Source organism: Ovis aries, chromosome 13 (genome assembly GCF_016772045.2).
Source record: "Ovis aries strain OAR_USU_Benz2616 breed Rambouillet chromosome 13, ARS-UI_Ramb_v3.0, whole genome shotgun sequence".
Classification (NCBI taxonomy): domain Eukaryota; kingdom Metazoa; phylum Chordata; class Mammalia; order Artiodactyla; family Bovidae; genus Ovis; species Ovis aries.
Window position 1 is genome coordinate 32,499,390 of NC_056066.1, and position 27,894 is coordinate 32,527,283.

General features: G+C 38.4%; 1 protein-coding gene across 2 annotated transcripts in view; it reads left to right on the plus strand.

The window, feature by feature from the left end:
- The first annotated feature begins 2,576 nt into the window (after positions 1–2,576).
- The window catches only part of EPC1 (enhancer of polycomb homolog 1), a 96,534-nt gene continuing 71,216 nt past the window's right edge, over positions 2,577–27,894 (plus strand). For both annotated transcript variants that reach the window (XM_012188460.5, XM_060397388.1), the window contains exon 1: positions 2,577–2,853. In XM_012188460.5, the coding sequence (XP_012043850.2) occupies positions 2,851–2,853 (3 nt within the window). In that variant the 5' untranslated portion in view covers positions 2,577–2,850. The remainder of the gene's footprint in view (positions 2,854–27,894) is intronic.

Consider the following 27,894-nt stretch of genomic DNA (forward strand, 5'->3'; position numbering starts at 1 on the left):
CCCCTTCTCACCCTTCAAGTCTAGCACCAATGCCATGTGCTTAGAAATAACTTTTCTTACCCCCTTCTCTGTGTCTTTCCCTCCCTGTTATTCTGGAAGACTGCACTTTATTTCTTGGTGGCAATTATAATTTCCAATTATAGGTTTTTAAATTATTTTTTTAAATTATATTTGAAAATTATAAAAAAATTTATTTTTATACAATTTGCAATTACTTGCTTGTTTCTCTGTCTTCCCACAAGACTGTAAGCTTCATGAAGGAGAGAAACTTCCTGCTTGTCCATTAATAGTGTATGTAACAAGGAGCATCATGCCTAGTACACCCTAAGATCTCAAGTGAAAGTGAAGTCACTCAGTCGTGTCCGACTCTTTGTGACCCCATGGACTATAGCCCACCAGGTTCCTCTGTCCATGAGATTTCCCAAGTAACAATACTGGAATGGGTTGCCATTTCCTTCCAGGGGATTTTCCCGACCCAGAGATCGAACCCGGGGCTCTGGCATTGCGGGCAGACACTTTATCATCTGAGCCACCAGGGAATCCCAAGATCTCAACAGCTATTTGAATAAACAATGTGAGAATTATTTACCCAATGTCTTTCAGTGATACTTTTTCCAAACATCTCACTCTACATTTTACCTTAACCAAAACAAAAGATGTTCAAATCATGTAGTATATCATGAATATGGTCTCAAAAATTCTGAAGAAAATTCTGTGGTAGGGAAGTATATAACTTAAAATATGCATATTATGGAAAATGCACAGAATATTCTAATCTATAGATAATAAAAGTATATATGTATATGCCCATCCATATATGCATGTATGGATGCATAACTATATGCATTTATACATAATGAATCTTCCTGTATATATAAGGATGGGGGAAGGGTTGGGAGAGAAAAACTCAGGGCTGGGGAGGTGGTAAGATAAGACAGTAGATAATGAAAATGACCCCTAGCAATTTTTTTCTGTTGGAAGGAAAACTGCTTAAAAATGTATCAAGAATTTTAGTCTACTCTCTTCATTAGATGACTTCTTAAGGATGTTTTCCTAATTATAATCACACGTCATTGAAATGTGCTCTCATCAGGTGACTACTGATGAGATTACAAAATAAAACATTCACTCTCAAAAAATGTCCCGATTTAAACAATAAATTATATGGTCACCCTAGCTATAGCCCTCTTCTGAGAATGTTACCTATAAAACGCCAAACGCGAAGAAATACCAGACCGTGGGGAGAGGCGGGGGGTGGGGCGAAGGGCGGCTGTCGGGGAGGGTTTGTAGGACTCAGGCTTGCTCACTGCTTTCTTCACTCGATTCCTTTAAACCCTGTACTACCCTTGGCTCACCAGAAATTTCTCTGGCAAAGAATTTTATACTGAATGTGTTCAATTAACACATGTATGCGGTATTTGACATATTTCCATATTTGCTGACATTTGTGGCTTTACATTTGCAATCAATCATTACTGGAGCGTTCACTTAACGTTCACCGTTTTGGTTTTTTTTTTTAAGTTTTCGACTTCGTTTTTATTTAAAAGCCCAGTCGCAACCACCAAATACCTGACTCAGCTCACAACTAGACACAGAGCATCAAATTTCCCAGCCCACTTAATTTGAAAGCCTGCCAAGATAGGTGAAAGACCTTATAAATATGTAAAACAGGAAGTTCAAATTACAGTCAAGTAAATCTCTAGTGATTGATGTTCTTTTCAAAACAATTTTTTAAAAAACTAATAAAAGGCAGCACATTTTTGAGACATCCCCCCATCCAAGGCGTCACCCGAGTTCAGCCTGGACAATGTACTTTTAGTACTGTATTTATTTTGGATTTTTACCACTTCCTGGAGGCCTGGAGGAGCCACAGTGGGAGGATCCAAAAAAACTCAGTACCACAGCCATTTTGTTTGTAAGGCAGGCTGGTAGGATTCTATCAGTCAGCAAAGGTTTCTGAAACAATTTTTTAAGAAGGAGAAAAAAGTACGCATGTCTATTGTTTGTAACGTAGCCGCTAAAATCATTATTTTATTTATGTTTTCTGCGCAAGAGGAAGTAGTAGTGCTAACCCATTCTAATTTTTTTTTCAAGGAGTGAAAGCTCCCTGACCTGGAGACGACGTGAATTCGGTGCAAGGCTTCTCTGGGTACCTTTGGGATGTTCAATTTAAAAAAAAATGTTTTGATGGGGACCATTTTTCACTGGCCACACTGGTATCCAAAGGAGACCACAACGTTGGTGAATGACAAGCTGCTTAAGAAAAGCGTGCTCGTCCTTAAAAAAAGAAACACACATTGCAAGAAATAAAGAGTGTGGCTGGAGACATCAAAGGGGGCATTTTCCCGAGCTCGCGGGCAGTCGTAGGCTCTATTGTTTTGCAATGTCACTTGGTAGCGAGCTTCAGACTTTGTCGTTTGGGTGGCTGTGTTTTTAAAAGCCCAGTGTAAAATGGCACTCACACTGCATTTTTTTCCGAGCTGCAGGAGGCGGGGGGAGTGGGGGATAGTGCAGACTGTAGGGACGCTGGCCGCCCAGCCAATCAGAGCCCGCCTGCTTGCCATCGCAAAGTTGTTAACCCCAGAGTCTTCTGGCTGCCGCTGCCTCCTCTGCTTTTAATCTTCGTGGATATTTCTCCGATTTTTTTCCCAAACGCCCACAGATCCTGGGGAAGCCACCCCATGCAGCCACCTATAATGGAAGAAAGTCTGACTTTTTCTCTACCAGATATTTTAAAGATGTTGGAAGATCCATACGCTGCCTGGAGGCTGTTGTTTCTAGGGACACAAGTATCCAGCTTATATTGTTACAATTCTTTTTCCAGAACTGGCTTCTTCTTTGCCTCCACTAATGGTAAGTTTGTCATTTTACAACATTTATGCCATTACATCTTTGACTGAGCCGCCAGCTAAAAAAGGATTTTCATTGTGTTTCTTCTCACAAAACCAATCTTGGTGTTTTTCTTTAGCTTTGATCTCTGCACATTTCCACCTAATCTTATCTGGTTAATTTTTACCAAAAGAAAAAAAAAATTTAACCTCATGATTAAAGCAAAATATTTATAAATTATACTTTAATTACAATGAGCTAAAGGGAACTCAGCTATCTCAAGATGGACTTGTTTTGTGCCAGCAATGTTGGTAATGCCAAATATGTGCATCTCCTCTTTATAAAAATTATGTATTACCTAATTTGTCCAGGACTAAATGATTAGCAGGCAAACTATAGACGTAGTTTGGTTTGGTGTGAAATGGGCCTATTGTAGTTTTCTTGATGGATTGCTTAGATACAAACTACAGAAAAGCTGCCCTTGGTAGAATGAAGGTGGAGATTGACATAACCGGGTTTATATTAAGTTATGGCTGTTACTAAATAGTGGATCTTTTATTTACTGATCAGATCTAAACTTGTATTCCATGTTAGTAGTTCTCTGAGGCTCCTCATTAGATAATCTTTGCAGATCTTGCTTGTTTTTCTCCAAAAAGGTACATTTGGGAGACATTTTGTAATTTTTGGCATTTTTCTAATTTTTTTTTTTTTTCTATTTGCACACGGTGGGAGATCTTTTTTGTTTTGCATTGATCTGTGTTGGTGGCGCTGTAGCTCTCCTCAACAATTTATGTCAGTTTCACTAAAAGAAAAAAGGAGGAAAAAAAAAAAAGAGGTGGGGCCACATTTGATCTATTATCTTCTCTCTTTATTTCCTTAAAGAAAGTTTGATTTGGTCGAAGGAAATTATTCAGTTGTATTGTTTTAATGTTTTCTGTGAACTGTGAACTATGGGTGAGAAGAGACACGTCGTCATAACCCGTCCAGGGAGCAGCAGGCCAAGCTTGCAGTTTGCAGTTGTGTTTGATCTGATCTGATCTGATCATCTCGAGATCACAATTTTTTTCAATAATAAGCTGTCTGTTTACCCTTTTTTTCCTCAGTAACATTTTGTATTTTTCTTCTATTACAATATCATCCATCCAACGTCTTTAACAAAATGTTTTGAGTTTTAGTTCACTGAATGTTGTAAAAGTTGAATTTCATTTTGAACCTAGGGATTTCTTAAATAACTATTCTAAGTTTCTCCTGGGGATTTTCTAGGAGTTTGACATACAATAATGCTTACACTGTTGTCTGTTTTATTTTGAAATGATACTTCAGTTGAATTTATGTATATCCTTGAGCAAATATTTTAGATTGAGATAATTTTTTAAGAATATGGATACAACTGCTTTTAACTTTTAAAATATTGGTATTCATGTATCTAAGTGCAGGTTAAATCTTTTCCATCTTTGTTCTTGTTAAGAGTTATCTGATTACAGAATATAGGATTTTAGGCCCAAAGCCTCCTAAGAACAAAAATGTGTATTACGATATGACATAGTTTTTACTGGTCTCTGTGAAAATTTTAGATATTTATGAAGATAGTAAGTATGTCCTTAGTTGAAAAAGAACATAGGAAAAAAATCAACAATTGTACCGTAAAACAAATTATTTTGCTAAGTAAAACAAAAACAACTGAGATAGTATCCTAGACCACCTTTTCATATGATTGAATAGATGATTTCTTTAGAGAGTAAACATTTTTGGAGTTATAAAGTACCTTTTTTTTCACTTTGAAATATGTAAGTGCTCATTTCACTAATCGTTAAAATTTTCAAGTAAAAGAATGTGTGAGAATGACTAGGAATAGTATTTCTGATTTTTGTGTCTCATATTTACTTATCAGTGTTGAATCCTTTCCTTGAACTTAAAAAATAATTATAAATGATGCCTATATTTTGTTTATACTCTACTATAAAAATTTGAAAATATTCACTATAACATTTTATCTCATCATAAAATTTCAATCTTCCCATCAAGATTGGTTTTGACATTATAGATTATTTATAGTGAAATACTGCAGGTGTAAATATATTCTGTAACCCTCTGATTGTGCTGGAGAGTTTAGTTCTCTGAAGTTAATCTACTGAATAAAATATGCTTCCCAATATGTTTATTGCTAAAATATTCTGTGATTCAGCTGGTGACTTTGTGCATTGAAGTTGTGAAAACTAAAAATATTTATCTAATGAAGCCCCCCTTTTAAAAACAAGCTGACTCTGTGGAGCCCATAATATGCAATGCTCTTTGTTCTCTTATAGCATCGACTATTACATCATTGATTATGAGTAACCATTATAGTTGCATCTTCACTTTTTAACATCTTCCATAGATATTTATGGTAAAGATATTCTTCTATCTGTGACTCTTACATCACTAAATAAGGAGGTTTAAGTCTGTGAGGCAAAAGCAGTTCATTGTTTTATATTATTCTCCATTTTTAAATCCACCTTGTGCTTCATTTTCACTCTTGATTCTTCAGACATTTCTTTATTGACAACATTGTGTAGGCATTTAGTTTATGGGTTTAGTGAGATTATGATTAGAATGATTATAATAAACTATGTTTTATCCTGAAAAATCTTATTTATTAAATGTAGTATGTAGGGAACTAACTCAGTTTTTCATAGTAACAGTTGCTAGATCATGAACAATAAAGAATTTTTTTTGATCTTGAAATGTTATTTCAGTCAACAATTACACACTTATTTTTTTCTGGCACACCTTTTTATCAGAGACAGTAGTAAGTAGCAACATTGACTATGTTAAAATATAGTTACCATTTTTTCTCACCCTGCTTCATCCCTCTGATGGAGGGGAGGGGTCAATGAGTAGTGAAATGGCCAAAAACCAGTTTGCAGAAAGAAGAAATAAATGATGCCAAAGAAACAGAAGATCTGTAAATCAAATTCTAAACAATAAACCTCCTAAATATGAACTTGAAATTATGAGTTTGGTCAATAATGGAAATAAACTGAACATTTTATTAAGACTTAATATAGTAAACCCACATAATTTCCTAATTTATTCATTTGTATTCATTAGTATTGTTAAAGATTGGGAAAATTTTCAGGTCAGCAAACCTATTAGGAAAAATGCAGTAACAAAGAGAAGAAACATTTACAGTGATATAAAGATGACATCATAAAATGCTGAAAACATTAGCCAGAACCAATCTAATATAGCGTGGAATAAACTTTTTTAGGAGAAGGAAAATTAGCTAAAAATTTTGCTCTCTGAAAACCAAGTGGAAGACAGACTTGAAATTATATCTATTTCTAATTCCACCCTCTTTTTGTGTGTGCTTACCTCTTCTTTTTCTCAGACATATCATTACATGTTTTGCAAAGGAAAAGACAGGGAAAGACAAGAGATCAAATGGATGTTTGTGTTATGACTTTTTTTACCTTTCTGAAACAATTCTCAAATGGAACTCTAAAGGGAAGGAAAACAAAGATAATGATTTCTTTAAGAAAAAGATGAAAGGAATGGCCTTTATACTTGATTTATTCAACATTTATTTCTACTTAGGGGTTTGTTTTACATTTTCCTCCTGTTATATGCTGCTATGCTAAAATGCTGGGATACAGTATTAAGACAAAAAGGCAAGGATTCCTGCCCTCAGGGAGTTTACAGTCCAATATGGTTCAACATTTTAAAAATTCTTAAATCTAAGATCTTAGATGTGGGAGGTCCCCATCTGAGAATAAGGGCGAAATAATATTTCTGGGGTAAAGCTTTTTTTAAAAAAAAAAAAAAATCTATATAGGGTTTAACAAGTGTCCTGTTCTTCTATTGAAGGACCACTATTTGGGACACATTGAAGGGAAAATAGCCTTCAGATTTTAGATATAGCCCTAATAGATGCTGTATAAGTAGATGGTTAGCTAATGCAAATTACTACTGCAAAGTGAAAACTAAAACATTAACTTATTTGCTTGAGAAGAGGAGAGGATCATTCTGGTAGGAGGAATTTTGGGTGTGTCCTTGTGAGGTCCATTTAATGGAAACTTTTTTTTCTTTAATGTGTAAAGCCTCGTTTTGTACATTTTGCTCTCATTCTCATGAAATAAATGTCAGTGTCTATAACAATTGTGAAATGAAGCAGGGAAATACAATTTCCGTGTTAAAAAGGATTACACTAGAATGAAAACTTTTTTTTTTAAATTGTCTGAAATAATTCCAAGGGTATTTACATGACAAACATTTTTATCATAACCATTTGTATTTTAATTTATGAAGGTAATATAATTAAACATATAGTTCATGGTTAATTAGTGAAGCGCATCAGATATGGAGCCAGGAAAGTAAGATTGCTGTTATATACAGATGTATTGAAAGGGAAGGAGCTGTTCATTAAGAATTCTCTGTGTGTGGTTTAAGATGACCTCCAGAAATGAAGTCAGCAAATTATTTTATCATACAGCCAATTAAAATGCCATCTAAATGTATTACATCATATAGTTTGCTTTTGTACTAATATAGGATCCTGTGTAAAAAAAAATGAGGACACTTTATTTCAACTAAATTAATAATGGAGAGTCAAGCCATTTCTAGTCTGGTTCAATAGCTCAGCAATATTATCAAGTTCCTTGGTAGTTTCCATTCTTTTGCATTGCCATAATGTCAGCAATGCCTTTCCTCATAGTCCCAAGATGGCTGCTGTATCTCCAAGCATCATATCCTGATACTACAATTTCCAGAGTTTCTCTTAAGCATCTTCTTAGAAGGGAAAACATTCTTTCCCAGAGGCCCACAGCAAACTTCTTCTTACAGTTCTTTGACCAGGTTTGTAGGAAATGCTCATACCTAAACCCTGTCTCTAGGAGATTGACGTTACCCTAATTGGTTTAGCTAGGGAGGAGCTCCTAAAGAGGTGAATACCTGCCTAGTTTCCAGTGCTCAGTGTGGCTAGCTCCCATTTGCTTTGTGTAAACTTTAACTGTTTTGTAAAAACATTCTTCAATGATAAAACCTGTTTTCATAGAAACCAGACTGGTCATGGATGCTGCTAATTTAGAAAAATAAGCATTTAATGAGAGCTTTCTATGTTCTAGCCTTTAGGATAAATGCTGCCTGTATTAAATAGCTCCTTAAATCCTCAAACAAACTTTGGAGGTAGAATAATTATTATACCCATTTTATAAATGAGCAAACTAAGCTTAGAGAGGTTTGGCCCAGGTTACAGTAAATGAAAAAGCCAGAGTTTGAACCTGGGAAGTCTGAAATCAGAACCTGGACTTCTGTCAACATTGGATATTTCTAAATTTATCTTCTGTAGATTGGCATATAGTAAATATTTATTTATTTATTTATTTATCTGGTTGTGCAAGGTCCTAATTGTGGCATATAAGATTTAACTCCCTGACCAGGGATTCACTGGACCTCCTGCATTGGGAGCACAGAGTTTCAGCCAGTGGACCAGCAGGGAAGTCCCCAGATTGGCATATTTTAAATAAACTATATGATATTCTTATTTAAATGAGTCCTCTAGTGAATAATTTATAAATCTAATAATCTTTTCTTGACATGAGCGGTGCTTACCTACTTTATCAGTTGTACACATCTGAATTTTTGTATGTCAGATTTGCTGAAGATACATGCACCATATATCATCTCTTCAGGAGCAGCTCAGAAATTCTTTTAGAAGTTACATTTCTAAAATAAAAAAAAAAGAAGTTGCAATTCTATCAGGAAAAGAAAAAAAAAGATCAGAGGGTAGAGATGCAGGAAAGCTTTGTTGAAGTGAGTAAATTCATGATTCATAACACTAGGTCAAAAGAGAATATTGGCTTCTATTTCATAACTTACACGGTACATTTATGTACAAGATGTTTCCATCTTTTCCATCCTTGGGATATAGGGAAGTTTACCCCTCTGGGACATTTTTGGGGGATTCAATGTAGCCTAGATCAGTGGACCTCAGACTTGAGTGTGCACCACCTAACATACAGATACCTGGACCCACACCTCGAGTTCCTGGATCAGTGGGTCTGGGGTGGGCCCTAAGAAGTTGAAGCCTCCAGATGCTGCTGATGCTGCTGGTTGAAGGATCACACTTTGAGACTTTGCTTTAGAGAATCAGAGGGTACCTGCCATGGAAAATATTTTGGCTTTGAAATATGCCGAACTTTAAAGGATATAATTTAATAATTGGCAAATATATGAGTAAATACATGTGCAGGATTGAATAGGTGGTCAGGATAGCCTCCTTGAGAGTAGAGCAATGACTTGAAGGAAGAATCATCTTATGTTTCAGCATGAGCATCACATTTGAGATTATTTTTCCAGCAACTCATATTTGTGTGTATTTTTAGCTTTTTTTTTTTTGGAAAAAATAGTAATCCATAATTTACAAATTATTTTTAAAAGCAAGTAAAAATAGAACTGAGTTGTGCTCAGTAACAAGTTACGCATGAAAAAGACTTCTGTATCTCATCATTTTGCTGGGTTTTCTCAAGATTTTATCCCACCACCCACTAACACCCCACGTTCATTAAAAGGACATGGTTTTGATGAGACTGGGAAAAAGAGGCCATCATGCCAGTGACCTATATTTAGCTCTGAAACTCAGGCTACTGCCCCAATCCACTGGAAACTCTCCATCCTCCTAAGACAGAGGTCACAACCTCCAGCTGAAAAACACTCTCAAGTACCAAGGAGCCAAGAGTTTAATTGCTTCACTGCTTTGAGACTTAAAAAATTTAAATTCTGAAAGCTTTTGCTCATTTTTCGCTAAAGTATAAAGTCCAAGAAACAAACCTCCAACATAAATCAGTAAAAAAAAAAAAAAAAAATCAGTGAATTCAATGTCCTTAGCATTCTCAGAAGCCTGAATAAACATTGAGTTATCCTTTCATCCTGTGGAGACCCCATCAAGAAGCTGGAATGAAGTACTCGAAGAGGCAGGTCTGGGCTGTTTTCATCCATGTCATAAAATATCACTCAGCACCTAGGTAGTAATAGACTTAGGTTATTTAAAATGGTCTAAATCTGCCAGAATTGTGCTGTCCAGGATGGCAGTCACTAGCCATTTGTGGCTATGTAAATTTAAATTTGAATTAATTAAAATGAAACATTCAGTAGCTACACCTGGCTGTTGGTTACCATATTGGACAACTAATTTGTGGAACGCTTCTTAAGTTGTTCAGGTTGCTGTAACAGAATACCATAAACTGGGTGGCTTACACACCACAGAAATTTATTTCTCACAGTTCTAGAAGCTAGGAAATCTAAGATCAAGTGAAAGTAAAAAGTGTTAGTAGCTCAGTCGTGTCTGACTCTTTGCAACCCCATGGACTGCAGCTCACCAGGTTCCTCTGTCCATGGAATTCTCCAGGCAAAAATACTGGAGTGTGTAGCCATTCCCTTCTCCGGGGGATCTTCCTGATTCAGGGATCAAACACAGGTCTCCGGCATTGTAGGTGGATTCTTTACCAAGATCCGGGTACCAGCAAATTCTGTGTCTAGTGCAGGCCCACTTCCTGGTTTGTAGCTGTGTCCCACACGTGGATGGGGTAAGGGAGCTCTCTAGGATCTCTTTTACAAGGGTGCTAATCCCTTTCATGAGGGCTCCACCCTCATGACCCCCTCAAAACCCCACCTCCAGATACCATCACATCTGGGGCTAGGATTTCAGTGTATGAATTTGGAGGCTGGGGGATATAAACATTCAGTCTATAGCAGTGTCGATAATTGCAGAAAATTCTCTTGGAACTTCAGACCACAGTAGGCTCACACAGTGGACCAGTGCTTCTTAACTCTGTCTGCACTTCAGTTCAGTTCAGTTCAGTCACTCAGTCGTGTCCGACTCTTTGCGACCCCATGAATTGCAGCTACTTAGCAGCAGCAGCAGGCCTCCCTGTCCATCACCAACTCCCGGAGTTCACCCAAACTCATGTGCATCGAGTCAGTGATGCCATCCAGCCATCTCATCCTCTGTCGTCCCCTTCTCCTCCTGCCCTCAATCCCTTCCAACATCAAGGTTTTTTCCAATGAGTCAACTCTTCACATGAGGTGGCCAAAGTATTGGAGTTTCAGCCTCAGCATTAGTCCTTCCAATGAACACCCAGGACTGGTCTCCTTTAGGATGGACTGGTTGGATCTCCTTGCAGTCCAAGGGACTCTCAAGAGTCTTCTCCAACACCCCAGTTCAAAAGCATCAATTCTTCGGTGCTCAGCTTTCCTCACAGTCCAACTCTCACATCCATACATAACCATTGGGAAAACCATAGCCTTGACTAGACGGACCTTTGTTGGCAAAGTAATATCTCTTTTTTAATATGCTATCTAAGTTGGTTATAACTTTCCTTCTGAGGAGTAAGCATCTTTTAATTTCATGGCTGCAATCACCATCTGCAGTGATTTTGGAGCCCAAAAAAATAAAGTCTGACACTGTTTCCACTGTTTCCCCATCTAATTGCCATGAAGTGATGGGACCAGATGCCATGATCTTCGTTTTCTGAATGTTGAGCTTTAAGCCAACTTTTTCACTCTCCTCTTTTAGTTTCATCAAGAGGCTGCACTTAGAATCACCCCGAAACTTATAAATTAAATGCCTGTGCCCTATCCTCAGAGGTTCTAGCTGATTTCGGTGGAATCTGAGCATAAGTATTTTCTAAAAACTCTCCATGGGGTTCTAACATGCTGCTGGAGTTGAGGATTGCTGAGTGACCCTATGGAACAAAGCCACCACACCAGATACTGGGGCTACCAGTAGATAGGGTTGCTACTTCTCATCTCCGTCTTTCAAAAGCTACAGTCATCTAGGAAGGGAGGAAGGTTCAGACTGAAAGCATAATTGGACAGTTAAACCAGTTCTATCCACATGTGCTGACTGCCTAATGAATACCAGCTTCAGTTGGAAGACAAGCAGTCCAGCTGCCACTCTTCAATTATAAGTTACCTGATGCCCTCAAGAGTAAGTCTTGTATATTGAAAGACTATTCTGAAATCAAGTTATTTAAAAATAATATGAAATGTATTGAAGTTACATACCGAAAGGTAGTTCTTCCTTATGTTTTTAAATTTACCTTACAAATCTTGCAAATTTTAGATATCATGGTCCTTTAAAACTTGGTCTCATTTATGGCATTATTTAATTAAAAACCTCCCAACTTTTTATATACATTTTACCTTTACTGCATCTGATTGCTTGCTTTGGTACTTTAGCAGGCATTTTCAAGAAGTTAAGAAGGTCTTATCCATCTCATAAATTTAACTTTTAAGTTTATTTATTTTTAAAATTTTGGCTACACTGTGTCTTGGTTGCAGCACATGGGCTTAGTTGCCTGTGGCATGTGGGATCCTAGTTCCCCAACCAGGCATCAAACCCAAGTCCCCTGCATTGGAAGGCAGATTCTCAACTGCTGGATCACTAGGGGAGCCCCTCATACATTTAACTTTTAAATATGGTGATTCTTAAGTTCTCTTTAATGTCTCAATGCTGCATATAAGAAGGAATTCTATTTAAAAGTGTACTAAGCTGACCTCTTACTCCAAATGTTGTGAAACAACAATTACATAGATTTAAAAACATTTCTGTACTTATTCTAACTCTTTATGAAGTTAAAAGATTCTTACCTACTAAGAAAAGAGTTGTATCCTACCAAAAAATTAGAGTGTTGCCTTCTCCAGTTTATTTTTTTTGTCTACTGAAGTTTCTTGATGAGCACAGGTTTTGATTACAACACAATTAGATCCCTGTCTGAGACACTGTGACATAATGAACCTGTTTATGTTCACTGTATCAGAAAAAAAAAAAGTTTTCTCAAAGCCTATTTTCCTGAGATATTATCATATCTTTACCTTTTTTTCAGTCAAGTTAGAATTGTTGGTCCCCACACAAGTGGCTATATCAATTGACAAGTATTTGGATTCTGCATTTCTTAATCTTTTAGAATATATATTAACTGTCCTTGAGAGACCTTTGAACTTGACAGAGTACTACAGTCCTTCACGTTATGCCTTGTAAGACAATCAGCTCTTTTAGATATTAACGGATAATTAATTGACACTGAATCTCTCTCTTGGCTTTTGTCTATGTGGTCTCAATTTCTAAGGCAATTCTTTTAACAGTTTTTTTTTTAACTTCCAGATAGCTCACTGGAAGCCTCTCCATACACACTTCTGTTGGAGACATCACAGGAACATTTTAAATACACATTTCTTATGTTTTCATTGGGCCTGCGGGATCTTAGTTCCCCAAATTGGGATTGAACCTGTGCCCCCTGCCGTGGGAGCGCAGAGTCTTAACCACTGGACGCCACTACCCAGCTTTGACAGATCTGAATTCCTCGATCAGCTCTTTGTTATGCCTATAACCTTCGGCCAGTTACTTAATTGTCCAGACACCCAGTTTCCTCTTCTGTGAATCAAAGTGATATTACCTACCCACCTGACTGCTATGAGATTTGCATTTAAAGCACCTAGAATAATGCCTGACACGACAAAGGCACTCAGTTCTTTTTCTCACAGTTACCTCTGGTTTCAGGGATCAAAACTGGCCTTACATTCTGTGATGGAAATTTAAACATTCACCTCACCCTGGTGTATAAAGTTGTTGCAGTATTTGAGAGGCTGTCATCATGCTCCCCATGTCCTTTATGAAGTCTATAAGTCAGTTAGTTGCTCCAAGAATTAAGGTTCCTCTGTTAACTGCTCTTCACTCGTTAAATAAATCCTTATCGAGCTTCTACTACATTAAAACAACAACTGTATTGGACAGAGCCTGAAAGGATTAAAGAGAGAATGGAAGTGAAGCATTTGGCGATTGGAGGAAACTTCATGAAGCAAGTACTTTTGACCAGAGCTTGGAAGGTGGGCTTTCAACAGGTAGAAATTGAGAGGAGACATTCAAGTAAAGAAAGTAGTGAGAACACAGGCAAAGAGGAGAGAAAACGCCAGTGGCACTGGAGTACCAGCTGGAAGTCCAGTGTGGGCAGAGAGTAAGCTGTGATGTGCGGGGCCTAGAGGCTGGGGGGTGGGGGAAGGGACCTCTGATGGTACCTTGGAACCAGCGCAGGGAGGACTTGGAATCCCAGGCTTGGGAATCAGGATGTTGGTCATTACCCATCAGACATCAGTTCAAAAACTTATAAGTGGCCTGGAAATGGTGATGGGATAAATAGGAAGGAACTACCTCTGTGTTAATAGACATCTGTTTACCCATTAACCTGGTAGAGGAAAACTCCAGTGGTATAGATCTCTAACCAGATTAAGTTTTGTTGGGAAGAGTGAAAAAGGTTGAAAGTTTGGGACAGTTTTGAGTGCAGTGTGGATGCTGGGCGGCAGGGGGCAGCATAAGGGCACTGAAGAGCTGAAAGAGTGCATAAGGGATTTATTTGCTTGTTTACTATTTCTTGACAACTGTGAGTTTATAAGGCTACTTCTATTGATAATAACTTAGTGTTCTTTTCCCCCAAATGAATAGAAATTTAAAGAGAAAAGAAGAAAAATAACAGGCCGGCTAGTGGCAGAATGACATTGCTGTTCATTTGAGAGCATAAACATAGACAGTTGTCTATATATTATTTGGGCTTCCTTTGTAGTTCAGCTGGTACAGAATCGCTGTATTATTTCCTTTCAAATGCAGAAGAACTCAGAACTTTGTATAAAAGGTAAAAGTATACATTTCGGGACTTCCCTGGTAGTCCAGTGGCATTGATTCCGTGCTCCCAATGCAGGAGGCCTGGGTTTGAAGAATCCCTGGTCAGGGAACTAGGTCCCACATGCTGCAAGTAAGACATGGTACAGCCCAATATATAATTTTTTTAAGTATACATTTCAACTGGAAACACGCCTTTATAAGACTTTGCATTTTCTTGGAGGCACACTTGTTCAGCTATACTACATTAAAGGAACTAGTGAAACAGTGGGGAAAATCTGGAGAATAAAATTTGAGTTAAATAAGGAATAGAAATTTAAATGTACATTCTATTTTACATGCCAAATATGTGGAATTTCAAATTTTGGATTTTCATGATTATACAAATTTTATTTTAAAAACTATTTTTTTTCTATTATATCTTAAATTCAAGAATAACCACACTAAACTTCATAAGATTTACCTGGCATAATTCACCTCATACTAACCTTTCTTAAAATTCTGATGGTTGGTGATATTAAGAGTGGAAAATTGGAAGGACTTCCCCAGTGAGCCAGTGATTAAAATTCCATGCTACCAGTGCAAGGGGCTTGGATTCCATCCCTGGTCAGGGAACTATGATCCCGCATGCCATGTGGCATGGCCTCCCAAAAAATGGAAAATTGGAATTTCCAGGTAGATTCTTTTTCAGCTCTGGAATTTGTCATTGCAAATGCTCCACTGCACTCAACAGAGAATCCCTCTCTCTCTCCAGTGTGTGAGGAAGATGGTATCACACTGCTTCACACACTGCGGGAGGAACATTCCCTCTCTGTTCCTTCATGATCCTCTCATCGTCCATCGTACGCGTTTAGGAGGTTGTGATCCCTGGGTAGGTCCTTCATGGCTGCTCTTCGCTCCCTCAGCTCACCTTGTCATGTATGCTGCTTTCCATGTACAGCCACAACACCTTTTATTTGTCACCTTAATAGCCACAGAAATTACTTAACAAAATTTTTTATTGGAGTACAATATAGTTGATTTACAATGTTGTGTTAGTTTCTGTTGTAAAGCAAAGTGCTTCCATTTTCATAGACACATACATTATTTTTCAAATATTCTTTTCCATTATGGTTTATCATTGGATATTGAATATAGTTCTCTGTTTCACAGTGTGTGTTGTTGTGCATCCATTCTAAACACAATAGTTTACATCCGCTAAACCCAAACTCTCATTTCATCCTTCTGCCAGTCCACTCCCCCTTGGCAATCACAAGTCTGTCCTCTCTGTTTCTATTGCAAAAATAGGTTCATTTGTCGTATTTTAGATTCCACGTGTAAGTGATAGCATATGGTATTTGTCTTTCTGACTTACTTAGTATGAGAATCTCTAGTTGCATCTATGTCATTGCAAATGGCATTTCGTTCTTTTTTATGGCTGAGTAATACTCCATTGTATATACACACACCACATCTTCTTTATCCATTCACCTGCTGATGGACATTTAGGTTGCTTCCACATCCTGGCTATTGTAAATAGTGTTGCTGTGAACATAGGGTTACATGTGTTCTCTTGAATGAGACTTTTGTCCGGATATATGCCCAGGAATGGGATTTGGATCATATGGTAATACTATTTTTAGGTGTTTGAGAAACCTCCATACTGTTCTCAAACAGTGGCTACACCAATGTTCATTCCCACCAACAGTGTAGGACGGTTCCCCTTTCTCTACATCCTCTTCAGCATGTGTTATTTATAGAGTTTTTAAATGAACAGCCACATAAATTGATGGCTGACTATTCCAGGATTGTTAAATACTGATTTCCAACTTTATTATGGAAAATCTGAAATGGTGAATAAACTTTTGGTTTAAGATAGTTAACCTGAAAATTAGTTCTTAAGTATCATGAAAAGAGATGAAAAGAAACTACTTTGTGAAGTCAATTTATGACACATTTCCTGTATATTTTATTAAAATCATTTGTAAATCTGAAAATAACATGATATAAAATTATTTTAAATGTTCCTTTCAAAACAGGACATTCCAGAATACACACACAAGACATACCACCCTATTTGCTTTTATAGGAATTAAGTTCATTAAGGGCAATAGCATTCTTTTCTTTTGTATCTCCTATGGTTCATAATACAATGCTTGCACAGAGATGGGGTCCAATAAATGAAACAATGTCAGAAAAACTAATACTACGTAAAGCCTATTTTTTTTTCATTTTGATTATAGTTGCTTTACAATGTTGCATTAGTTTCTGCTGTACAACAAAGTGAGTCACTTATACATACACATGCTGTTGTTCAATTCTTGTCCAATTTTTTGTGACTCCACGGACGCCAGATTCCCTCTCCCTCACCGTCTCCCGGAGTTTGCCCAAGTTCATGTTCATTGCATCAGTGATGCCATCCAGCCATCTCATCTGCTGATGCCCTCTTCTCCTTCTGCCCCTCTTTTTTTTTTTTAATCCCCCTTTTTAGGATTGCCTTCCCATTTAGGTCACGACAGAGCACTGAGTAGAGGTCCCTGTGATATACAGCATGTTCTCATTAGTTTTCCGTTTTGTACATAGTGTGATATGTCAATTCCAATTTCCCAATTCATCCCACACATAACCTTTTTTTTTAAATCTTTAAAAAAATTATTTATTTATTTCTTTGGCTACCCTGGGTCTTTAGCTGCACCATATGGGATCTAGTTCCCTGACCAGGGATTGAAAACCAGGACCCCTGCACTGGGAGAGTAGAGTCTTAGTCAAGGAACCAGCAGGGAAGTCCTCACACATAACCTCGTTTTTTGATGTGAGATTTAAAGGTACTGTTGGTACTTTCATCATACTTTTCAAATTGTTAAATTGGTTAAATTGTTACTATTACTGTTCTTCTTGTTGCTATTTGGTATTTTCTCTCAGTGCTTGGATAAAAATACTGTGTTATATTCTTAGTTTATTACATAGAAATTGTCTGCACTTTTCCAGTGAGAATATTAGACTAGTTGCAGATGTTTTATTTTGTTGTTCGGTCGCTCTATGGTGTCTCTTTGCGACCCCTTGGACCGCAGGACACCAGGCTTCCCTGTCCTTCACTTTCTCCTTAAGTTTGTTGGAATTCAGGTCCATTGAGTTGGTGATGCCATCCAACCATCTCATACTCTGTTGCCCCCTTCTCCTCCAGCCTTCAATCTTTCCTAGCATCAGGGTCTTTGCCAATGAGTCAGCTCTTCGCATCAGGTGGCCAAAGTATTGGAATTTCAGCTGCAGCATCAGTCTTTCCAGTGAACAGTCAGGGTTGATTTCATTTAGGATTGAACTGGTTTGACCTTGGTGTCCAAGGGACTCAATATTCTTCTCCAGCACCACAGTTCAAAAACATCAATTCTTTTGCACTCAGCCTTTTTTATGGTCCAACTCTCATATCATGGTCCAACTCTCACATCTGTACATGACTACTGGAAAAACTATAGCTTTCACTATATGGATCTTTGTAGGCAAAGTGATGTCTCTGCTTTTTAATATCCTGTCTAGATTGGACATAGTTCTTCCAAGGAGCAAGTGTCTTAATTTCATGGCTGCAGTCACTGTCGGCAGTGATTTTGGAGCTCAAGAAAATAAAGTCTATCACATTTTCCATTTCCCCCCCAGTCTATTTGCCATGAAGTGATGGGACTGGATACTTACTTTTATGAATGTTCCATTTTAAGTCAGCTTTTTCACGCTCTTCTTTCACCTTCATCAAGAGGCTCTTTAGTTCCTCTTTACTTTCTGCCATAAGGGTGGTGTCATCTGCATATCTGAGGTTATTGATAGTTCTCCCTGCAATCTTGATTCCAGCTTGAGCTTCATCCAGCCCAGCATTTCGCATGATGTACTCTGCATAGAAGTTAAATAAGCAGCGTGATAATTTCCAGTCTCGACTTACTCCTTTCCTGATTTGGAACCAGTCTGTCGTTCCATGTCCTGTTCTAACTGTTGCTTCTTGACCTACATACAGGTTTCTGAGAAGCAGGTCAGGTGGTCTGGTATTCCCATCTCTTTAAGAAGTTTGTTGTGATCCACACAGTCTTTGATTACCAGACTTAATTATTTTGACCATTTCTGCTTTAGCTTTTGTTTCACTTTGTATCTTTTTTTATATTAATTATGAATCTTTATTTTTTGGTTTTAATGGTTTTTATATTTGTTTTTATATTTGTATGCTATGTGGATTTCTCAGCTCACATTTGAATATACAATGCAAGACTAGGGCTTCCCAGGTGGCTCATTGCTAAAGAACCTGCCTGCCAATGTAGAAGATGTGGGTTTGATTCCTGGGTTGGGAGATCCCCTGGAAAAGGAAATAGCAACCCACTCCAGTATTCTTGCCTGGAAAATCCCATGGACAGAGGAGTCTGGCAGGCTACAGTCCATGGGGTGGCAAAGAGTCGGTTACAACTTGGCAACTATACTAAAAACAATGGCAAGACTACTTACACTGCTAAGTCGCTTCAGTCATGTCCGACTCTGTGCAGCCCCATAGACAGCAGCCCACCAGGCTCCCCCGTCCCTGGGATCCTCCAGGCAAGAACACTGGAGTGGGTTGCCATTTCCTTCTCCAATGCATGAAAGGGAAGAGTGAAAGTGAAGTCGCTCAGTCGTGTTCGACTGTCAGCGACCCCATGGACTGCAGCCCACCAGGCTCCTGCATCCATAGGATTTTCCAGGCAAGAGTACTGGAGTGGGGTGCCATTGCCTCCTCCGACTACTTATACTAAGCATCCTTTTTGCTTAATCATCAATTATCACTAATCACAGTATAACATAATATAACTGGGTCTTAGTTGCGGCACACGGGATCTTGAGTTAGCATACAAACTCTTTTCTATGGCACGTGGGATCTAGTTCCCCAACTAGGAATTGAACCCAGGCACCCTGCATTGGGAATGTGGAGTCTTAGCCACTGGACCACCAGGGAAACCCCACAGTATAACATCTTGACCCACTCACTGAAATTATTCCCCGTAAGGCATATCTTCTAGGACTTTATTTGCTCTCAGCCTTCTCAAGGGCCTTCTATACTATGTAAATATATAGTCAGGAAACACTGAAGACATCGTTTCCTAAAAATCTCGTATCTCTAATTTTCTTTTGTTAGTTTTTTCAATTTAGAAAATTTCATGTATCCTCAATTTTTTCCTACCAACTATAGAAATGGGGAGATAATCATCAGATTTGAGAGTTGGAAGTGTTGGAAGGGATCATTAAGTCTTAGTCCTTTTCAAAGTTGAAAATACTGAGGTCCAGGGAGATTAAAATCAAGATCACACAGCTAGTTGGTGGCAAAGCCAGAATTAGAACCTCCAGCTTCTAAATTAAAATGCTCATAAGTAACTATGTAATACACATGAGATAGCTTAGCATGAATTATTTTTGTAATTCATTGATGATGATTATAAAAATGTAACATAGCTTAAAAACTTCTTTGCTTTTAAAAGTAACCTTAAAAACTCACATAATAGATGCAATATTATCGTAAAATTAGACTGTTTTCTCTATATTTACAATTGTTTTGTTATTCCCATGAAGAGTTAAGAAAGACCACTATACAGAATTAAAAAAAATTATGTTGAGGAACCATTGTTTTTCAAGGACAACATGAAAGTTTAGTTATTTGAAGTGGGGGCGAGGGCGAGCACAGATTATGAAACAACCCAAGAAAATAAAGGCAAAGAGAATTCTGTAAAGATGGAAGAAGGGTAGGCAGATGCTGGAGAAACACGCAAAAGTGTCCCTAAAAGCCTGATGTGAAGAAGCATGTGAGAAAAAATATTCAAGAGGGAGCACTCTTTTATTCAGATAGTATTTCTTTCTTTTTAAGATTTGGGTTTTGTATGTTTTTGTTCAACAGAAAGGAGGACTGAACAGATAGGATAAACCCAGTGTAGTGTTTAGGTTAAAATGAAGGTAATCAGGACCTCCGTCACCCTACTTACTTGGTCAACCAATTTTCCACCCTCACCTGGCAACTGTTTCTTAATCTTTAAGAAGAATACTCAGACTTTTTGATGAAATAATAACCAACACTTTTTGAAATCTCACCATAAGGAGAGGCATTGGAGCCGTCTTGTAAGATTTTATAGGGATTCAGTGAGATCATGCTTCCCTGGTGGCTCAGTGATAAAGAATCTGCCTGTCAAGCAGGAGATAGGGGTTTGATCCCTGGGTCAGGAAGATCCCCTGGAGATCTTGACTGGGAAATTCCATGGACAGAGTGGTCTGGTGGGCTATAATACATGGGGTCGCGAAAGAGTGGAGCATGAACAGGGCCTAACAACAAGAACAAGGGAGAGCATACAGGTAAAGCACCCTGGCCAAGGTAAGAAATCTGTAACTGTGGTAGTGTGGCTTATTTATCTATTCACAACAATACCTGGAGGTATATATTATCTCAGTATTAGAGGTAGAAGTTAAAATTTTATTCAGTTCACAGAGCTAGGAAAGAGCAGAATTGAGATTCAAACCCAAATCATGTCTGACTCTGGAGCCAGCACTTTTAACCGCTATATTACATTCTTTTAACAATTTTTCTTAAAGTTCCTGCTTATCTCAAAATAATTCAAACTTACCATACATTTCCTAAAATTTTATATTGTGCTAGACACACTCTCTAAATAATTGAAGAAATATGGCAAGATAAATTAAAAGGGGTGAAAGAAAAAGGCTACTGAAAATAGGTAAAATGGGTGAATTTTGGTGTTGCCTTAAATATTTCCTTTTTAAGGAAGTGCTTAAAGGGCCTTAGACTAGGAATGAAATCTTCTGTGATCAACTGCATGATTTGAACAGCTGAGGGATCTTCTGTATCAGTGGGAGCAAATATATGTATGCCCTTCCTGACCACTAGGGTGAAGTTGAAATAATATAGTCTTCCCTTGTATATTTGTGTGGGAAATTAAAAAAAAATACTTTGCAACTATCAGTTTGTTTTTTTTTTTTAAACCATACTATGTTTGTTCTTCATATTGGCCTAAGAGGAAGGAGAAAAAGTGTTCTTTAGACCAAGCATGTCATATCACTCAGTCATGTCTGACTGTGGCTCTGTCCATTAATTCTCCAGGTGAGAATACTGGAGTGGATTGCCATTTCCTCCTCCAGGAAATCTTCCCCATCCACAGATCGAACCCAAGTCTCTTTCGTCTCCTGCACTGGCAGGTGGATTCTTTACTACTGTGCCACTTGGGAAGCCAGACTAAGCATAAGAGATGCTTAAGGCCCCATGATGAAATCATTTCTGTAAATTTATGTCATTTCTGTAAATTTATGCTGCAGGTAAAAGGTAGGCCTGAGATTAGCATCTGGATCTCTCGACCTGGAAGCCAGTGTTCCCTCCAGTGGTTAATGCTGTATCTCACTATGCTCTGTTGCTACTTTGAATGCAAAATGTTATTTATCACTGGACTCTCTTTTTACACAAAGCACTCACCCTGAGAGAAACAGTAGCAACCTGTACAGAGAGGCCCTGACCCCCTGGAGAGCTTGCTTGACCAGATTTGGAGATTAAGCCATCACTGGGCAACAGCCTGGTGAATCAGTTGTCAGTGGGAGGTGGGGTGCGAGGGTGTTGAGGGTAGGGGAGGGGTGGGTACTGTAGAGCTCCTTGTAGATTTCAACATAAGAAACAAAACTCCTACACAGAAACAAAACAGAAAGATTCTAGAAGATGGGTATAATAGTTTACATAGATTATTTTATATATATATCTTGGTCTCTGGTTTCATTTGAGGATTTCTTAGTTTTGTTTTGTTTCTTTAGCCAAGAGTGTTGAAACCTTTACAATCAGTGTTACGTTTTATACTGTGTACAAAAATAAAGCTCAGAAAAGTAAAATGATCTATTAACAGGAAGAGAATAAAAAATATCCTTTAAAAAAAATAGCTCATGTGTAAAGAGCATGACTTTTGTATCAGGTCCATGCTAAATTCTTTGCTAATGATTTCATTGAATCAATGTAACAACCTAGGTGATACATTGTGTTAGGAGTCCCATTTTATGGATGAAGAAACTGCAGTTCCAAGAGCTTAAGTTAGAGTAAAAAAACATCTCTGAAGGTCATGGACAGGGAGGCCTGGCGTGCTGCAATTCATGGGGTGGCAGAGTCAGACAGGACTGAGCAACTGAACTGAACTGAATCAAAGTTCCATATGTCCTTTTTAGTAGAGAAACTTTTAGAAAGAAATGTAGCTAAGCATTTCAGTTAATTTAGTATTAAACACCAAATACATTGCCAAAGTATAGCAACCTGCACAATTCTAGTGCCTGTCTTACTTGCACTGTTTTTAGCAGGATAAAAATCTTAAGAAGTGGTAATACAGATACATTTTTACATTTATAAGAACGTTATGCTTTTTCAAAGTTCATGTCAGACTTCCTAAGTAATTAAATAACTTGATCAAAAAAAAAAAAAAACTTCTATTTCCTTGACTTGCCTAGATTAGAATTTCCCAAGGTGTGCATTTTCTTTTAATACTGTTTTCAAAGTTTTATTTTATTTTTGGCTGCACTGAGTCTTTGTTACTGCACACGGGTTTTCTCCAGTTGCATCGAGCAGGGGCTACTCTAGTCTTGCGCTGGCTTCTCATGGTGGCGGCTTCTCTTGTTGCGGAGTATGGGCTCTGGGGTACATGGGCTCTGAGTGTGGTGTGCAGGCCTAGTTGCTCCGTGGTATGTAGGATCTTCCCAGACCAGGGATCACACCCATGTCCTCTTCATTGGCAGGTGGATTCTTATCAGTTGAGCCACCGGGAAGTCCCAAGGTGTACTTTTATAAAACGAAAGGTAGTAATTGATAGTACTTGGTAAAGGGTTGCAAGGTGAGATAACTTTGGAAAATACTGTTCTAAGCATCAGTATTTCTGCAAGACTTCTTTGAGCCTGTACATTGTGAGCCTCTATGTATTTTAAAGAGGCAGTTATTTCCCTGACTTACTGGTTTTATATGGAACTCTTTATGGAACTCTCATCTCAGAACATAACTTCTCAGATTAGTGCTTTAAGGAACATACTTCTGAGAAACACTAAGCTAACATCTGGGAAGAATATTGAATGAAGTGGGACTATCTCAAATTATATTGAGAAGTGAGGATTACAAGATAATGGACAATATTATTCCAATGTTATAAAACAAGAAAGTGAAAGACAAAGCCGTGAAAGACTGGAAGGAATAAAAACGCCAAAAAAGTTAACAGGCTTTATTAATAAATCTATTAAAGTCAAAATATGTGTCCAAAAATATGTGCTACCACAGTGTCCTTGAGTTGTTTATGGCTGATGAGTCTAGTGTTGCTGCTGCTGCTGCTAAGTCACTTCAGTCGTGTCCGACTCTGTGCGACCCCATAGATGGCAGCCCACCAGGCTCCCCCGTCCCTGGGATTCTCCAGGCAAGAGGAGTGAGTTGCCATTTCCTTCTCCAATGCACAAAAGTGAAAAGTTAAAGTGAAGTCGCTCAGTCGTGTCCGACCTCAGCGACCCCATGGACTGCAGCCTACCAGGCTTCTCCATCCATGGGATTTTCCAGACAAGAGTCCTGGAGTGGGGTGCCATTGCCTTCTCCGAGTCTAGTGTTAGGCAAGCCTAATTCGGAATGAATTTTAAGATCTAGATGTGGTGTGTATACCTTGGTCAGTAACTCACTTAAGTCCAGTTGGTCTTTTGTTTATTAGTTTCTGCAGTTTTAAAGATGGAAGATATGGTTTACTTCCTCTTGTTACCAGGATTTTGTGAAGACTGGAGACATAATGCAATTAATTTTCTGCTAATGTATAACATGGGAGGTGCTGATGATATGTCCCAGAACCTGATTTTTTTTTGCCCTCCAGGCGCTCTCTCTCCTGTGAGCAAGTACGTAGAAAAGTCTCACAAGAAGGCACTTCAAAACTTGACCTGGCTTGACTTGCCTGGTGAATGATTAACATGTTTCAGGCACCGCTCAGCCTGTGACTCCTACAGTTGTCTCGGCTCACCAGAGTGAATTTCCTGCCCACGCTGTCTGATAGAAATCAGGGTTGCTCTGTCTCCAAGGACCTCCTCATCCTTTTGGTTTCTCCTCACTGATCCCCCTTCTTGAATGGTCACCTGGCTTCTTCCCACCTCCTGTGGTCTCCTTCCTCCACTGTCTCTCGGTCGTCGGTGTTCCCTGGGGCTCCCATCCGTCCGCAGCCCCTTCTCCTTGCTCCATGAATCATTCTTCACACCTGTCACCTCACTCCTCAGCTTTGAAATCACTCACTTTCCCTTCCTTTCTCTGGATGCGCCAGGGTGCTTGTCGAAGCAATTGACACAATGTCACTCAATGTATGGTAAGGAAGAATGCGTCCAATGAAAGTGAAATGTTTATTCCACTAATGTTTCAGGGGACTATATTAATAGAAGGAATTTCCTTTCTTGGATCATGGGAGCAATGAGAATTCACACAGTCTCTCTCTTGAATGTCCTCGTCTCTGTCCATCCTTCTTTGTCTACTACCCACTGGTAACTTTCACTTAATGTTTCAGCACAAATTTCTACTTCATGAGCAGTTTTTTCTCGTTTCTCTAAGTTTCATCCCTTCACCCCTCATGTACCATTTATACTATTACTGATCACACTCAACTAGTATGTTTTATGGGCTCAAGACTGTAAGGCACAGAGGTTCCTGTGTTTCCCTGTCCCCTCCCTGTCATTTTTATCCTTCTGCCCTTTACAAACTTGGACCCACACCCAGGCTACAGACAGTGTCTGTCAGTAAGTGCCAGTCATTGGATTCAATAACATAACAATAAATTATCAAAATCTAGTTTAGAGAAATACTACCAAAATGTTTTAGTATATGTGGTTTAATCTTTTCAAATTTTCTAATTTTCTAAGATGGACTTCTATTCTTCTAGAAAATTAATATATATGACATTCTTCTCTTAAGTACTAAATTACTATTAAAGTTCCAGATGATTTCCTATTTATGCCTCCTGCCACTGATGGCTCAGACAGTAAAGAATCTGCCTACAATGCAGGAATCCAGGTTCAGTCCCTGGACTGGGAAATTTCCCTGGAGAAGAAAATGGCAACCCACTCCGGTATTCTTGCCTGGAGAATTCCATGGACATAGGAGTCTGGCAGGCTACAGTCCATGGGGTCACAAAGAGCTGGACACGACTAGGCAACTAACACACACAGTGGCCGCCTCCCCAGCTTCATCTAGTGTGTCCTCGTTAAAATGCTGCCATAGAGGACTCCTCAGCTGCGCACCTAGGCTGGTGAAGGAAAGATTGGACTTAGGGGACCTGGGATGGTGGTCTAAATTTTGGCAAAATCCTTGCTGTGCTAGGAATAGTTTTTCTATAAATTTAGGATTTTATGTTACACAATAAGATGTATCATATTTCATTGTCTTCTTTTTTTTTTTTTTTCTAAACCCAGTAGAAATGCTGAAACCATTCTGTGGATTTTATAAAATTCTAATTCATTCTCAGACAGACTTGTTTGGTTTTAGTCATGTATATTGGAGACACAGTTAAACTGAGATAATTTTGAGTCTGTCCTGCTGTAGTTTTCTAGGGTTAATAATTTGCCTTTTATTCTTTTAAGACATAGGCAGACTGTTTCTGGATGTATTCCGAACTATCCTATTTTCTATAAGACATTGTTCTTAAATATTATATAGAGAATTTCATGCATAAATCAATTCTGTAGAGAAATCAGCCATTCAGATATTGTTCCTGTGACAACCTATTAAAAATGCTGCTGTTGAATTGCAACATTTGCTTTCCAACATACAGCACATCATAAAAGGCTTCTCTTTTTTATTTTCCTAAATGTTATGTTGGAAGAATTACTTGATGCCATTTCTTTATATAGCTTATTATGAAATAAAAAGAAAGGGAAGGAAAATGATTGTTGCAGGTGAAAATGTTTTTAGTCCTTTGGCCCAGTGCTCTCAGTTAAAGCACTGTATCATTTTTAATGTTGAGAGCATTGTGCATTACACATCTTAAAGAAATTAATTTCATATTTCCCAAAGTAAATACACAGTATCTTACTTTATTCTTAGCTCTCAGCTCTGTCTAGCTCTCAGTAAACATCCAGAAAAGATTTGTTGAATGCTTGAAAGGAAGAAGAATCTGGACTCCAGCTTGCAAACTGAAATCATGATTTTTTTTTTTTAACCTTACTGTCCCATCAATGAGAATTTAACCTCATTGGATTACTATCCATTCTTGCCTTCCTTCCCTCCTGTCTCAGAGGAAGACCATGCTAAAGTTAACCTATTTACATGATTCTTTGCTGTCAACAAACAAACATACCCACATCTTTCTCATCTTCAAGAACAACAAAAGTGATGACCTGAAAAGCCACACACACACACACACACACACACACACACACACATCCTTTCTTTCTCTCTCCTGACCCAAGCTCACTCCCAGTTCACTCTTCAGTTAATCTGGTTTCTGAGGCTCCAGTGTGGAATCAGAACCCAGAGATTCTGGACTCAGCATTACCTCTCACCAGCTTTGTAACCATAGCCAGGACATGCAAACTTTCTAACAGGATGCACTTCATAGATGCTGAGAATTAAGGGAGATGATGTATTTAAAATGTACTTTTGCACGGCCTGACACATAGTAAATGTTCAATAAATGGTAGTTACTGTTCTTACTGATTGAATGATATAAGTTCAGAGACGAGAAAGATTGACGTAGACTTAAGAATGATTTTGAATTCACCTAACTACTTACTCATTCTTCAGATTAGGAAATTAGAACCTAAAAAAGTGATGTTGTCAGAGTGTCGTGAAGGAGGTGATCTCTGAGTCGGATTTTGAAGGATGATAACATCTATTGAATGTTTACTGTGGGCCAGAGACCATATAAATGTTTGACATGGGTTGTTTTATTTAATCTTCAAAACATTCCTGTGAAGTAGCATTTCAGTAGCTAGAAGCAGATGGTCTGAAGCTGGACGGGGAGAACAGAGAGAAGGGAATAAAGAAAAATCTGGAGGCAGGAAAGACTTGGCTGATTTCTAAAGATGGTGATGAGACGAACCAGCCAGAGTGAAGAGCTTGTTTGTCTAAGCGTTAAGGAGAAATAATGTTGGAGAGTGAGGCAAAATTATGAGGCCTCAGCAACCATGCCCCCCCCCAAATGGCTTTGTCTAATGAGCAAGATGAATAAATGACTTGGAGAAGGGAGGACACAGGCGGAAGTGGGGTTTTAGCCACCCTGATTTGGGGGCATGCAGGGCACTTCAAGGGCTTCCCAGGTAGCTCAGTGAGTAAAGAACCTGCCTACAATGCAGAAGGGAGAATGCATTCTACAATGCCGAAGACGCAGGAGATATGAGTTCAGTTCCTGGGTAGGGAAGATCCACTGGAGGAGGGCACAGCAGCCCACTCCAGTATTCTTGCCTGGAGAATC